The sequence below is a fragment of the Panulirus ornatus genome, chromosome 21 (genome assembly GCF_036320965.1).
Source record: "Panulirus ornatus isolate Po-2019 chromosome 21, ASM3632096v1, whole genome shotgun sequence".
Lineage (NCBI taxonomy): Eukaryota > Metazoa > Arthropoda > Malacostraca > Decapoda > Palinuridae > Panulirus > Panulirus ornatus.
Window position 1 is genome coordinate 32,499,815 of NC_092244.1, and position 14,309 is coordinate 32,514,123.

At 41.0% G+C, this 14,309-nt stretch overlaps 1 protein-coding gene across 3 annotated transcripts in view; it reads left to right on the forward strand.

The window, feature by feature from the left end:
• The window catches only part of LOC139756449 (uncharacterized), a 352,809-nt gene that overhangs the window by 311,064 nt on the left and 27,436 nt on the right, over positions 1–14,309 (forward strand). For 2 of the 3 annotated variants that reach the window (XM_071675905.1, XM_071675906.1), the window contains one exon: positions 1,484–2,465. In XM_071675905.1, the coding sequence (XP_071532006.1) occupies positions 1,484–2,465 (982 nt within the window). Of the gene's footprint in view, positions 1–1,483; positions 2,466–14,309 lie in introns of those variants that run through there. The other variant, XR_011714348.1, reaches the window with a different exon arrangement.

Sequence of the window (14,309 nt, forward strand, 5' to 3'; positions counted from 1 at the left end):
GGAAAGTGATTGGTTCTCAGTGAATGTAGGTTTGCGGCAGGGGTTTGTGATGTCTCCATGGTTGTTTAATTTGTTTATGGATGGGGTTGTTAGGGAGGTGAATGCAAGAGTTTTGGAAAGAGGGGCAAGGATGAAGTCTGTTGGGGATGAGAGAGCTTGGGAAGTGAGTCAATTGTTGTTCGCTGATGATACAGCGCTGGTGGCTGATTCATGTGAGAAACTGCAGAAGCTGGTGACTGAGTTTGGTAAAGTGTGTGAAAGAAGAAAGTTAAGAGTAAATGTGAATAAGAGCAAGGTTATTAGGTACAGTAGGGTTGAGGGTCAAGTCAATTGGGAGGTGAGTTTGAATGGAGAAAAACTGGAGGAAGTGAAGTGTTTTAGATATCTGGGAGTGGATGTGGCAGCGGATGGAAACATGGAAGCGGAAGTGGATCATAGGGTGGGGGAGGGGGCGAAAATTCTGGGAGCCTTGAAGAATGTGTGGAAGTCGAGAACATTATCTCGGAAAGCAAAAATGGGTATGTTTGAAGGAATAGTGGTTCCAACAATGTTGTATGGTTGCGAGGCATGGACTATGGATAGAGTTGTGCGCAGGAGGATGGATGTGCTGGAAATGAAATGTTTGAGGACAATGTGTGGTGTGAGGTGGTTTGATCGAGTAAGTAACGTAAGGGTAAGAGAGATGTGTGGAAATAAAAAGAGTGTGGTTGAGAGAGCAGAAGAGGGTGTTTTGAAATGGTTTGGTCACATGGAGAGAATGAGTGAGGTGGAGGGAACGAGGAGAAGAGGGAGACCAAATTGGAGGTGGAAAGATGGAGTGAAAAAGATTTTGTGTGATCGGGGCCTGAACATGCAGGAGGGTGAAAGGAAGGCAAGGAATAGAGTGAATTGGAGCGATGTGGTATACCGGGGTTGACGTGCTGTCAGTGGATTGAATCAAGGCATGTGAAGCGTCTGGGGTAAACCATGGAAAGCTGTGTAGGTATGTATATTTGCGTGTGTGGACGTATGTATATACATGTGTATGGGGGTGGGTTGGGCCATTTCTTTCGTCTGTTTCCTTGCGCTACCTCGCAAACGCGGGAGACAGCGACAAAGCAAAAAAAAAAAAAAAAAATATATATATATATATATATACATACTACCTGTATATATTTTTAACATATTCACTATTTCCCACATTAGCGAGGAAGCATTAAAAGTGAAGTGACTGAACTTCACTTGCTCAAGGTTACACTGCAAGTGAAAAGTCACCTTTGATTAGGTTGTATCATTGGGAGTACAATCTCATCAAAGAATCTCTCACTCCAAAAGAGTCTGTATTTTCCTAGCACTGGAAGTAGTGCAGCCTTTAGTTGCAAGAGGCTTTAGAAAGATCCTGGGTACCACCAGGATTCCTTCTTACAAAATGGTCCTGGGTAATTATGAATAAATGAATGAATATTAGAATTATCAATCATTCAAAACTTTTCCTCCCAAACAGAGCTGGCCTTTAAGTGATGATGAACCTCCACCTGCCATCCCTGCTAAGACAGCTGCAGCTTTCCAGTATCCTGATCCACCTCCACCACCACCCCCACCACCACCTCCACCACCACCACCTCCTCACTCTCGCATCCATAACCTTGCCCACCTACCACCACACCAGTCTCCTTACACTCAACCACCCCCACCCAAGCCCATACCACCCTCATCATCATCACACATACTGCAACATTCTCAACATCCACCTCAGTCACAGTCGCTCAGCACATCCTCAACTGCTTCTGTGTACCAGTCATCGTCATCAACAACTTCACAGCATCCTCAGCATCAGTCATTGTTAAACCTTGATGATCCTCAACTCAGAACACCAGTAGTGCAAGATATTGTTTCAAACCTGAGACCCTCTCCATCAACAAAGCCAAATGAAACTGCCTCACCCAGTAATAATGGGTCTGCAGCATTTGAAGATAAAGTTGATGATGCAGCAGCTAATGACAGTAGTTCACAAAGTTCTGATGATGAAGGTATTTTCCATAAGTTCTCAGCTCCTAATATCTTTAAAAAGTGGCGAGCAAATTCTAACAAACAAATGAATCCAACACTTCCATATTCCCCTAAATCTTCTTCAGCTTCCTGTAAAGATATAAAAGAGGACAAAGAAACAGTGAAGGAGACAAGGGGATTGAAAGAGCAAAATAAAGAAACTGGATTATCCTTATCAACATCCCCAAAACCTCTTGTAAAGGCATTTGGAAAATTAAAACTGAACTCAAAATCAGTGGCAGCAAACTTTAAGTCATATTTGAGCCAGAGAGGGGATAAAATGGAGACTGAAAGTAGTGAAGGTGTTGGAGGTCCTCTTAATGGACCACAAAGTGGCATCTCAACCAGTTCACCTGGCTCAAGCACTCGAGGCCTCCAGAAGAGTGCCAGCTCAGGGCCTGCAATTGCGGCCTTCTCTCAAGTTGTACAAGACTACCGTAAGTATACAGTGCTTTTTGAATACTTTCACTTAGTAGTTTACATATTATGAATGTAAGTTTTTAAGTTGTAAGCATATTAACTAATTTTATGTGAGGTATGAAGTGCTATAATTTCTCTGTTGTGCTTTTGGATAAACTTTTATTCAGTAGGTATTTCACCAGTTGTGCAAAAAAGAAAGAAAATGAAATAAGAGATTGGGTTACAAAAAATGATATGAAATACACAAAACATGATATAAACACCTATGTGCTGGCATGGTGGAGTGCTGCTTGAGAAGGTGGAGATGTAGCTCACTTGTCTGAGATCTCAAAATAAGAGAGGAGGAATAGGAAATCTTGTTTTCCTTTCCTTTTTTGAACTTGGTGTCTCGCTCTACTTTCATTTTTAACAAGCACAGTGTTGGAGGTGAATAACATGGTAGAGATATTACAGTATACACACAAAAAAATGAGTGGGAAGAGGATATGTTTAGGGCAGTTCCTTCTTACCTCAAGAAAAGAGGGAAGGACTAGGAGCTTTAGTGTGTTTACATAATTCTCAACTCATTTTTTACAGGGTCATAGTGTTGGTTATGAATAATGTGAGTAGATGTTGAAATGTTACCCTGTACACAGTAAATGATACACTATGCACTCTTCTATATTTGATACCTTACAGTCAAAACTTGATTGGAAATACTGTACATACTAATTGATAGGCATCCAAAGGACTTTGAATGTAAATGTGCTGAAAGGGGCAGCTGGTAGGATGTCTTTTCAGTTTTGGGTGGATGCAACTGTGAATGTTTGTAGTGGCTATAGAAGAAGAGGAAATGACTTGAGTAGGAAGATGGTTGTGAAAGCAACTGACCTTGGAAAAAATACTTGTGTGTTGAGAAACCTAGAGAAACTTTGTGAAGAGTGGATTAAAATGAAAGTTAGCAAAACGTAGGGAAGTGGAAGGTGTTAAGTAGTAGTTACATGTGCAGGTGAAATGTGCAGTACATGAAAAGTGAGATGAGGATGTATGAGAAAGGTGTAGGGAATGGTGGGATGGGAAAGTTGAATTGCCAGTAAAATAGAGGTGTATGCACAGCACTTTCAGGGATGGTGTTTAAGTAATTAGGAGATGTACAAAAGAAAATAGGTGGCGGTCAAGAAGGCACAGGAGCTGAAGAGGAGGGCAAATGGAGGATCACTGGAAAACCAGGAAGAATTAAATGCTTTGGAAAGAGGTTGATAACGAGGAATACAAAAGAACGAAATGGGAGCATCAATGAGGAGAAGAGATGGGAAAGAAGTAACGGGAAGAAAGAGGTACAGAATACATGGACTGATTTTTTTTAGGTCTGTTAAATACGTTAGATGATAAGATGGCAGATGTTGGATGCTTGGTATGTTGTTTGTGGAGTGAGAGAGTCATTGCCAGTGGCTTGGTAAAAGTCTGGCATACATAAGATGAAGTGTGGCTTAACACAAGAGGTGGATGGATTGCAGTTGAATTCATCAAAAAAGGGGTTGACAGTGTTGTTGATTTGTTGGTCAGGATTTTTAATGAATATTTAACCCAAGATAAGGTCCCTAAGGACTGGCAGGGTGCCTATATAGTGCCATCATATACAAGCAATGTGGATGAAATTGAATGCTGGGATTACAGAGGTATAAGTCTCTGTTGAGTATAAGCTGAATGAGAGAGTGGCTGATAGGGTGGTGGCATGCACAAAACATCAGGTTTGGAAGAAGCAAGGCGTTTTGAAGATTGGTGTAGGAGTGAGGAATGGATGTTTTAATGAAAAATGTGTGCAAGAAATACTTAAGAGAAAGAGAGATTTGTGTATGGTATTTATGGATCTGGAAAGAATGTATGGTGGTGTTGATTGCGATACTTTGTGGAGAGCTAATTATTGCAATGAGGAGTTTCTGTCAGGAGAGTAAGGCATGAGTATGAGTGGAAGGGAAGGGGTGAATGGTTCCAAGTTAAAGTGGGTTTACTTTAAGGGTGTGTGATATCACATGCCAACATGGCTGTTTAACCTGTTCCTGAATAAGTTGTTTTAGAGGTAAATTTAATGGCCTTGGATAAAGGAACAAGTCTACATGATACTAGGGATGGGGGTCTCTGGAAGGTGGGTCAGTTGCTATTTATTGTTGTTTATGTCTTTGGAAGAGTGTGAAAGGAGGAAATTGAGAGTTAATGTGGATAAAAGCAAGGTCATGAGCCTTATTAGGAGGCAAGACAATTTGGCTTTAGTTTGAGTTTGAATGGGAAGAATCTGGGGAATGTTGGGTGCTCTATAAACCTGGGAGTAAGCATGGCAGCAGATGGAACTATAGAAGCTAAAATGAGCCATAGGATGGGTTAGGGAGGAACTAACAGGGCAGTGAATGGAACAAGGAAGCTGAAGTGAACCATAAGGTAGATGGGGGGGTGGGGGGGGGGGGGTTGGTGTTGTGGATGCATTGAGAACTGTGTGGAAGGAGAGCTAACACCCTGTGAAGGCAAAGGTAGGTATGTTTGATGGTATGGTAACCCAAACAGTGTTGTAGGAATGGAATCCTTGGGCCCTAAATGCAGAAGAATGGAAATGTGTGGATGTGTTGAAAATGAAATGCTTGAGGACAATATGTGGTAAAACGATGGTTGGCTGTCTTAAGGAATGACAGTGTAAGAGACAGCTTGTAGTATTTATTAGTGTGTGATGGGACAGCTGAACAGAATCTGCTGAAATTATATGGTTAAATGCAGATGAGTGGTGGGATCTAGGTAGAGATGGAAGGATGGGTCGAAAGAAAAATTGAGTTATCAGGGACTGAACATTAAGGAGGGTGAGAGACATGCATGAGATAGAGAGATGTGGAATGATGTGGTGTGCAAGGGAGTGTATTCTCAGTTGGAAGAACCGGGACATGCGAAGTGTTCAAGAAAGACCATTGAACAGCTTTGGGTCTTGGCTTTGGATGGGGGCTGTGGTTTTATTCCATTATTCATGATAGCTAAAAGTGGATGTGAACAAATGAAAGCAAATCTTGAACTGTTCCTCAGACACATTGAACAGATATGCTTAGAAGAGTTGATAGACACTGCACAAAATGTGGGAGAGTCATTATTAATGAGAGATTATTACATCAACAAAAAAGATGTGACAAAAATGCATCTCTGAAAAACCTCTTAACCTTTTAATTGTTCATTCTTACTGTCAATTATTCCCCAGTGTGAAAAAATTAAAATACTTGCAGAATATCTCAATATCATACGTTATTGATGAAAATTACCTGTATATTGGAGTGGGAGGGTGTGCAAGGATGTTGAACTGACAGGATGAAGGCCCTTTTGGTGGCACAGCTCCTACTTGTTTATGTAAGTATCCCTGGGGATAGGGGAGAAAGAATACTTCCCACGCGTTCCTCACGTGTTGTAGAAGGCGAATAAAGGGGATGGGAGTGGGGGGCTGGAAACCCTCCCCTTCTTGTATTTTAACTTTCTAAAAGGGGAAACAAAAGAAGGAGTCACGCGGGGAGTGCTCATCATCCTCGAGGGCTCAGTTTGGGGTGTCTAAATGTGTCTGGATGTAACCAAGATGAGAAAAAAGGAGAGATAGGTAGTATGTTTGATGAAAGGAACCTGGATGTTTTGGCTCTGAGTGAAACGAAGCTCAAGGGTAAAGGGGAAGAGTGGTTTGGAAATGTCTTGGGAGTAAAGTCAGGGTTAGTGAGAGGACAAGAGCAAGGGAAGGAGTAGCACTACTCCTGAAACAGGAGTTGTGGGAGTATGTGATAGAGTGTAAGAAGGTAAACTCTAGATTGGTATGAGTAAAACTGAAAAGGGGTGGAGAGAGATGGGTGATTATTGGTGCATATGCACCTGGGCATGAGAAGCAAGATCATGAGAGGCAAGTGTTTTGGGAGCAGCTGAATGAGTGTGTTAGTAGTTTTGATGCACGAGACCGGGTTATAGTAATGGGTGATTTGAATACAAAGGTGAGTTATGTGGCAGTTGAGGGAATAACTGGTGTACATGGGGTGCTCAGTGTTGTAAATGGAAATGGTGAAGAGCTTGTAGATTTATGTGCTGAAAAAGAACTGGTGATTGGGAATACCTGGTTTAAAAAGAGAGATTTACATAAGTATACGTATGTAAGTAGGAGAGATGGCCAGAGAGTGTTATTGGATCACGTGTTAATTGATAGGCGTGTGAAAGAGAGACTTTTGGATGTTAATGTGCTGAGAGGTGGAACTGGAGGGATGTCTGATCATTATCTTGTGGAGGAGAAGGTGAAGATTTGTAGAGGTTTTCAGAAAAGAGGAGAGAATGGGGTGAGAAGAGTGGTGAGAGTAAGTGAGCTTGGGAAGGAGACTTGTGTGAGGAAGTACCAGGAGAGACTGAGTACAGAATGGAAAAAGGTGGGGACAAAGGACGTAAGGGGAGTGGGGGAAGAATGGGATGTATTTAGGGAAGCAATGATGGCTTGCGCAAAAGATGCTTGTGGCATGAGAAGTGTGGGTGGTAGGCAGATTAGAAAGGGTAGTTAGTTGTGGGATGAAGAAGTAAAAGTATTAGTGAAAGAGAAGAGAGAGGCATTTGGACGGTTTTTGCAGGGAAATGATACAAATGAGTGGGAGATGTTTAAAAGAAAGAGGGAGGAGGTCAAGAGAAAGGTGCAAGAGAAGAAAAACTGGGCAAATGAGAGTTGGGGTGAGAGAGCTACATTAAATTTTAGGGAGAATAAAAAGATGTTTTGGAAGGAGGTAAATAAAGTGCATAAGACAAGGGAACAAATGGGAACTTCAGTAAAGGGGGCTAATGGGGAGGTAATAATAAGTAGTGGTGATGTGAGGAGATGGAGTAAGTATTTTGAAGGTTTGTTGAAGATGTTTGATGATAGAGTGGCAGATAAAGGGTGTTTTGGTCGAGGTGGTGTGCAAAGTGAGAGGGTTAGGGAAAATGATTTGGTAAACAGAGAAGAGGTAGTAAAAGCTTTGCGGAAGATGAAAGCCGGCAAGGCAGCGGGTTTGGATGGTATTGCAGTGGAATTTATTAAAAAATGGGGTGACTGTATTGTTGACTGGTTGGTAAGGTTATTTAATGTATGTATGACTCATGGTGACGTGCCTGAGGATTGGCGGAATGCTTTCATAGTGCCATTGTGTGAAGGCAAAGGGGATAAAAGTGAGTGCTCAAATTACAGAGGTATAAGTTTGTTGAGTATTCCTGGTAAATTATATGGGAGGGTATGGATTGAGAGGGTGAAGGCATGTACAGAGCATCAGATTGGGGAAGAGCAGTGTGGTTTCAGAAGTGGTAGAGGATGTGTGGATCAGGTGTTTGCTTTGAAGAATGTATGTTAGAAATACTTAGAAAAGCAAATGTATTTCTATGTAGCATTTATGGATCTGGAGAAGGCATATGATAGAGTTGATAGAGATGCTCTTTGGAAGGTATTAAGAATATATGGTGTGGGAGGCAAGTTGTTAGAAGCAGTGAAAAGTTTTTATCGAGGATGTAAGGCATGTGTACGTGTAGGAAGAGAGGAAAGTGGTGATTGGTTCTCAGTGTAGGTTTACGGCAGGGGTGTGTGATGTCTCCATGGTTGTTTGATTTGTTTATGGATGGGGTTGTTAGGGACGTGAATGCAAGAGTTTTGGAAAGAGGGGCATGTATGCAGTCTGTTGTGGATGAAAGAGCTTGGGAAGTGAGTCAGTTGTTGTTGGCTGATGATACAGGACTGGTGACTGATTCGTGTGAGAAACTGCAGAAGCTGGTGACTGAGTTTGGTAAAGTGTGTGAAAGAAGAAAGCTGAGAGTAAATGTAAATAAGAGCAAGGTTATTAGGTACAATAGGGTTGAGGGACAAGTCAACTGGGAGGTAAGTTTGAATGGAGAAAAACTGGAGGAAGTGAAGTGTTTTAGATATCTGGGAGTGGATTTGGCAGTGGATCGAACTATGGAAGTGGAAGTGAATCATAGGGTGGGGGAGGGGGTGAAAGTTCTGGGAGCTTTGAAGAATGTGTGGAAGTCGAGAACATTATCTTGGAAAGCAAAAATGGGTATGTTTGAAGGAATAGTTGTTCCAACAATGTTATATGGTTGCGAGGCGTGGGCTATGGATAGAGTTGTGTGGAGGAGGGTGGATGTGTTGGAAATGAGATGTTTGAGGACAATATGTGGTGTGAGGTGGTTTGATCGAGTAAGTAATTTAAGGGTGAGAGAGATGTGTGGTAATAAAAAGAGTGTGGTTGAGAGAGCAGAAGAGGGTGTTTTGAAAGGGTTTGGTCACATGGAGAGAATGAGTGAGGAAAGATTGACCAAGAGAATATATGTGTCAGAGGTGTAGGGAACCAGAAGTGGGAGACCAAATTGGAGGTAGAAGGATGGAGTGAAAAAGATTTTGAGTGATTGCGGCCTAAACATGCAGGAGGGTGAAAGGCATGCAAGAAATAGAGTGAATTGGAATGATGTGGTCTACCTGGGTCAATGTGCTGTCAATGGATTGAACCAGGGCATGTGAAGCGTCTGGAGTAAACCATGGAAAGTTCTGTGGGGCCTGGATGTGGAAAGGGAGCTGTGGTTTCGGTGCATTATTACATGACAGCTAGAGACTAAGTGTGAGCGAATGTGGCCTTTGTTGTCTTTTCCTAGTGCTACCTCGCGCACATGAAGGGGGAGGGGGTTGTTATTTCATGTGTGCTGGGGTGGCAATGGGAATGAATAAAGGCAGACAGTATGAATTATGTACATGTGTATATATGTAAACGTCTGTGTGTATATATATATGTATACGTTGAGATGTATAGGTATGTATATATAGGTATGTATATACATGTGTGCGTGGGTGGGTTGGGCCACCCTTTTGTCTGTATCCTTGCGCTACCTCGCTAACGCGGGAGACCGTGACAAAGCAAAATAATAATGATAATTATATAAGATTATTATGGGACTTTTCTACATTTGAATTAGTTCTACAGGTATCTGAACATACTACATAGTTATTTTTATAAGGCATGACATAACAAATCCAATATGTATCAATTACATATTTTTACATATACTGTATATCTATTAAAAAAGAGGGCAAATGAGTGTTGAGGAGAGTGAGTATCAGTAAACCTTAGGGAGAATAAGATGTTTTAGAAGGAAATTAATAGTGTGAGAAAAATAATAGAAGACATAGGAACATGTCTATGATGATATAAGATAGAGACCGGTTATTTTGAAGGATTGTTGAATGTGTTTGACGATAGGGAGGCAGATGTAGGGTGTCTGGTTAGGGGAGATGTGCAGAGTGAAAAAGTCACAGAAAGTGGTTTAGTGAAGAAAGAAGAGGTGATGAAAGGTTTATGTAAGATCAAAGTGGAAAGTGAGTCGGTTTTTGTTTGCTGATGACACAGCACTGGTGGCAGATTCAAGTGAAAAGCTTCAGAAGTTTGATTTAATTTGGGAGAGTATGTGAAAGGAGAAAGTTGAGAGTAAATGTGTACAAAAGCAAGGTTATTCAAGGTTATTTGGGTTAGCAGTGAAGAGAGAGACAGGTTAGTGAGGATATGAGACTGAATTGAGAAAATTTGGGGGAAGTGAAGAGTTTCAGATATTTGGGAATGGACATGGCAGTGAATGGAACAATGGAAGTAGAAGTGAGTTACAGAATGGGTGAGGTGATTAAGGTTCTGGGAGCATTGAGAAATGGAGGGAAAGAGAGGTCTTTATGTGGCATAGCTTTTACTTATTTATGTAAGTATATAATGATTATGTGACTTTGCTGCATGTGATTTAGTGCTACACTGTATAATACTGATTAAGTGATTATTGAATGATACACTGATAATAAAATTTTATTTTAAACATTTTGAAATGAAAGTTAGTTTTAATTTATGCAAATTATTTTTAAAAGGATCATTTATGTACTACATTATTGAATTGTGATTAGTACTGATTATTGGTTAGGTGATTATCTCGTTTTATTTCAAACATTTTGAAATCAAACTGAAGTTCGATTTATGCCAGTTTTTAAAACCAAAACAGTAGTATTCACTATATGTGCATAATTATTTATTCTGCTGACTATATTAAATGTACTAGTTGGTACATTAGATATTCATAAATAAATAAATGATAATTACCTATTGTGAGCTATCCAACACTTAACAGTGGTTGCCAAGTATGTCACCTGATCAAAAGTGTTGATGAGGACCTCCTCAACTGCCTGTTGTTAGTCATCAGTGCACCTGCACAGATTGTTGGAGGACATGCTGACCTTTTTTGAGCTGAGAGTCCTGATCAGGTCAGCATACTCCTCGGACTCAACCACATGGTGCGGGAGTATGTTGTTGATGAAAAGACAGACTGTCTTTTCATCAACGGTGGACTGGTGTATGGTAGTGCCAGTGCTGGCTAAGCAGCAGCCCAGGGCCTCCCTGATGGGCTATGGGACCTTCTTGGCAGGCAGCTCAGGGACGGTAGCACCAGAGCTGTGCATGTTGCTGCTACAGGAGAAGTGGTGGTAGACTTTGCCATGGCCAGAGCCAGCCTTAATCTCCTCCTCGAACTAGATGGCTAAGGATGGGTGGGTTCTTTTGATGTGGGATTTCAATTTATTAAGGCTAGTGACATGGTCTCTAACAATGTTCTTGGTCGGGTGGCATTTTTGGCACTTAATGTAGAGTACTTTGTTGTTGTCCTTGTCCTGATGGCTGAGCTTGAAGTAGTACTTCAGATGAGGCCAGGGGTTTTTGAAAGGCTCCTAGTCTTGGCCAGCAGCAACCTGGCTGTCAGATGGCTGAGAAGTCTTTGCCACAGACAAAGAGTTAGGCTGAGATGCAGAATTGCCTGAGACAATGGCAATCTTAATGTTGAGAACTTCGTCTTGGTGTTCCATGGCATGGACATGGTCTGTTGTAGTTTTGCACTGTTGCAAGTTAACTTGTAGAGACCAGACTGTAAGAGATGCTGAATGCTGTCAAGTTGATGATGATACTGAACAGCATTGCTAGCTACCACTGATACAGCTGAATCCACATTGTGTCACAGGGTTGCTAGGTCTGTCTTTTTGAGGACAATCTGTCCTTTTTTAGGTCTGGTTGTCCTATTTATTTTGCAAAAGAAGAACAGCCTATATCTGTCCTTTTTTAAAGTATTTTATGTAGCCTTATACATAATAATTACAAGGTTCATGAATCTTAATAGAATTCTTTCCCTGCCAGATAATTAGCAACTATCAACCAACAAGATCCATGGACATGTCCACTTCTGCTTGTAACCTTGCACTGTACCTTTTCAGTATGATAACAGTATAGGGGAGGGAAGGGAGGGGGGACTAAGGGAGTTAGAACCAGGGTCTGGGAGGGAGTCAGTAATGGCCTGTTTGGTGGCAGAGCTATTACTAACATAAGATATGAGGTGAAGATTAATCTGTTTTTACTATTTATTTGTATAAGTAGTTATGTGAGAAGGAGATGGAGTGAGTATTTTGAAGGGTTGTTGAATGTATTTGAGGACAGAATAGAGTGGCAGATAATAGAGTGTTTTGGTCAAGGTGGTGTGCAAAGTGAGAGGGTTAGGGAGAATGATTTGGTAAACAAAGAAGAGTAAGTAAAGGCTTTGCGAAAGATGAAAGCTGGCAAGGCAGCAGGTTTGGATGGTATTGCAGTGGAATTTATTAAAAAAGGAGGTGACTGTATTGTTGACTGGTTGGTAAGGTTATTTGATATATGTATGACTCACAGTGAGGTGCCTGAGGATTGGCGGAATGCTTGCATAATGCCATTGTACAAAGGCAAAGGGAATAAAAGTGAGTGCTCAAATTACAGAGGTATAAGTTTGTTGAGTATTCCTGGGAAATCATATGGGAGGGTATTGATTGAGAGGGTGAAGGCATGTACAGAGCATCAGATTGGGGAAGAGCAGTGTGGTTTCAGAAGTGGTAGAGGATGTGCAGATCAGGTGTTTGCTTTGAAGAATGTATGTGAGAAATACTTAGAAAAGCAAATGGATTTATATGTAGCATTCATAGATCTGGAGAAGGCACATGATAGAATTGATAGAGATGCTCTGTGGATGGTATTAAAAATATATGGTGTGGGAGGCAAGTTGTTAGAAGCAGTGAAAAGTTTTTATCAAGGATATAAGGCATAAGTACGTGTAGGAAGAGAGGAAAGTGATTGGTTCTCAGTGAATGTTGGTTTGCGGCAGGGGTGGATGATGTCTACATGGTTGTTTAATTTGTTTATGGATGGGGTTGATAGGAAGGTGAATGCAAGAGTTGTGGAAAGAGGGACAAGTATGCAGTCTGTTGTGGATGAGAGAGTTTGGGAAGTGAGTCAGTTGTTGTTCACTGTTCACTGATGATACAGCGCTGGTGGCTGATTCGTGTGAGAAACTGCAGAAGCTGGTGACTGAGTTTGGTAAAGTGTGTGAAAGAAGAAAGCTGAGAGTAAATGTGAATAAGAGCAAGGTTATTAGGTACAGTAGGTTTGAGGGACAAGTCAATTGGGAGGTAAGTTTGAATGGAGAAAAACTGGAGGAAGTGAAGTGTTTTAGATATCTGGGAGTGGATTTGGCAGTGGATGGAACCATGGAAGCATAGGTGAATCATAGTGTTGGGGAGGGGGCGAAAGTTCTGGGAGCATTGAAAAATGTGTGGAAGTCGAGAATGTTATCTTGGAAAGCAAAAATGGGTATGTTTGAAGGAATAATGGTTCCAATAATGATATATGGTTGCAAGGTGTGGGCTATAGATAGAGTTGTACAGAGGAGGGTGGATGTGCTGGAAATGAGATGTTTGAGGACAATATGTGGTGTGAGGTGGTTTGATCGAGTAAGTAATGTAAGGGTAAGAGAGATGTGTGGTAATAAAAAGAGTGTGGTTGAGAGAGCAGAAGAGGGTGTTTTGAAATGGTTTGGTCACATTGAGAGAATGAGTGAGGAAGGATTGACAAAGAGAATATATGTGTCAGGGGTGGGGGGAACGAGGAGAAGTGGGAGACCAAATTGGAGGTGGAAAGATGGAGTGGAAAAGATTTTGAGCGATCGGGGCCTGAACATGCAGGAGGGTGAAAGGCGTGCAAGGAATAGAGTGAATTGGAACGATGTGGTATACCGGGGTCAACGTGCTGTCAATGGATTGAACCAGGGCATGTGAAGCATCTGGGGTAATCCATGGAAAGTTTTGTGGGGCCTGGATGTGGAAAGGGAACTGTGGTTTCAGTGCATTATACATGACAGGAGGGGGCTGTCATTTCATGTGTGGTGGGTTGGCGACGGGAATGAATAAGGGCAGACAGTATGAATTATGTACATGTGTATATATGTATATGTCTGAGTGTTTATATATATGTATACGTTGAGATGTATGGGTATATATATGTGCGTGTGTGGACGTGTATGTATATACATGTGTATGTGGGTGGGTTGGGCCATTCTTTCGTCTGTTTCCTTGTGCTACCTTGCTAAAGCGGGAGACAGCGACAAAGTATGATAATAATGAAAAAAAAAAGTTTACAAACCATATAATTTTCATCTCTATACAGAAATGATAAGAATATATCACTGCATGATTATGTTGGAGATATGAAACAAGTACACAATATATTTGAGCTATATATTTTATTTATATAACACGTGACTTATTATCATATATGCATGTAAATGACAACAAATAGAATGAACAACAAAATATATCAATTATATAAGCAATTAAACTTTCCTATTACAAGAAATGGAATTAACAACAAAGAATAACAGTTATACTGAAGAACCTAAAAATAAAACGTAAAACAATAAAGATTTTTTTTAACAAAAGATTAACAGACATTATCGGACTAAGATATCGAGTTATCATAAGTTAATTGGTCCAATAACGATTAAGGAAA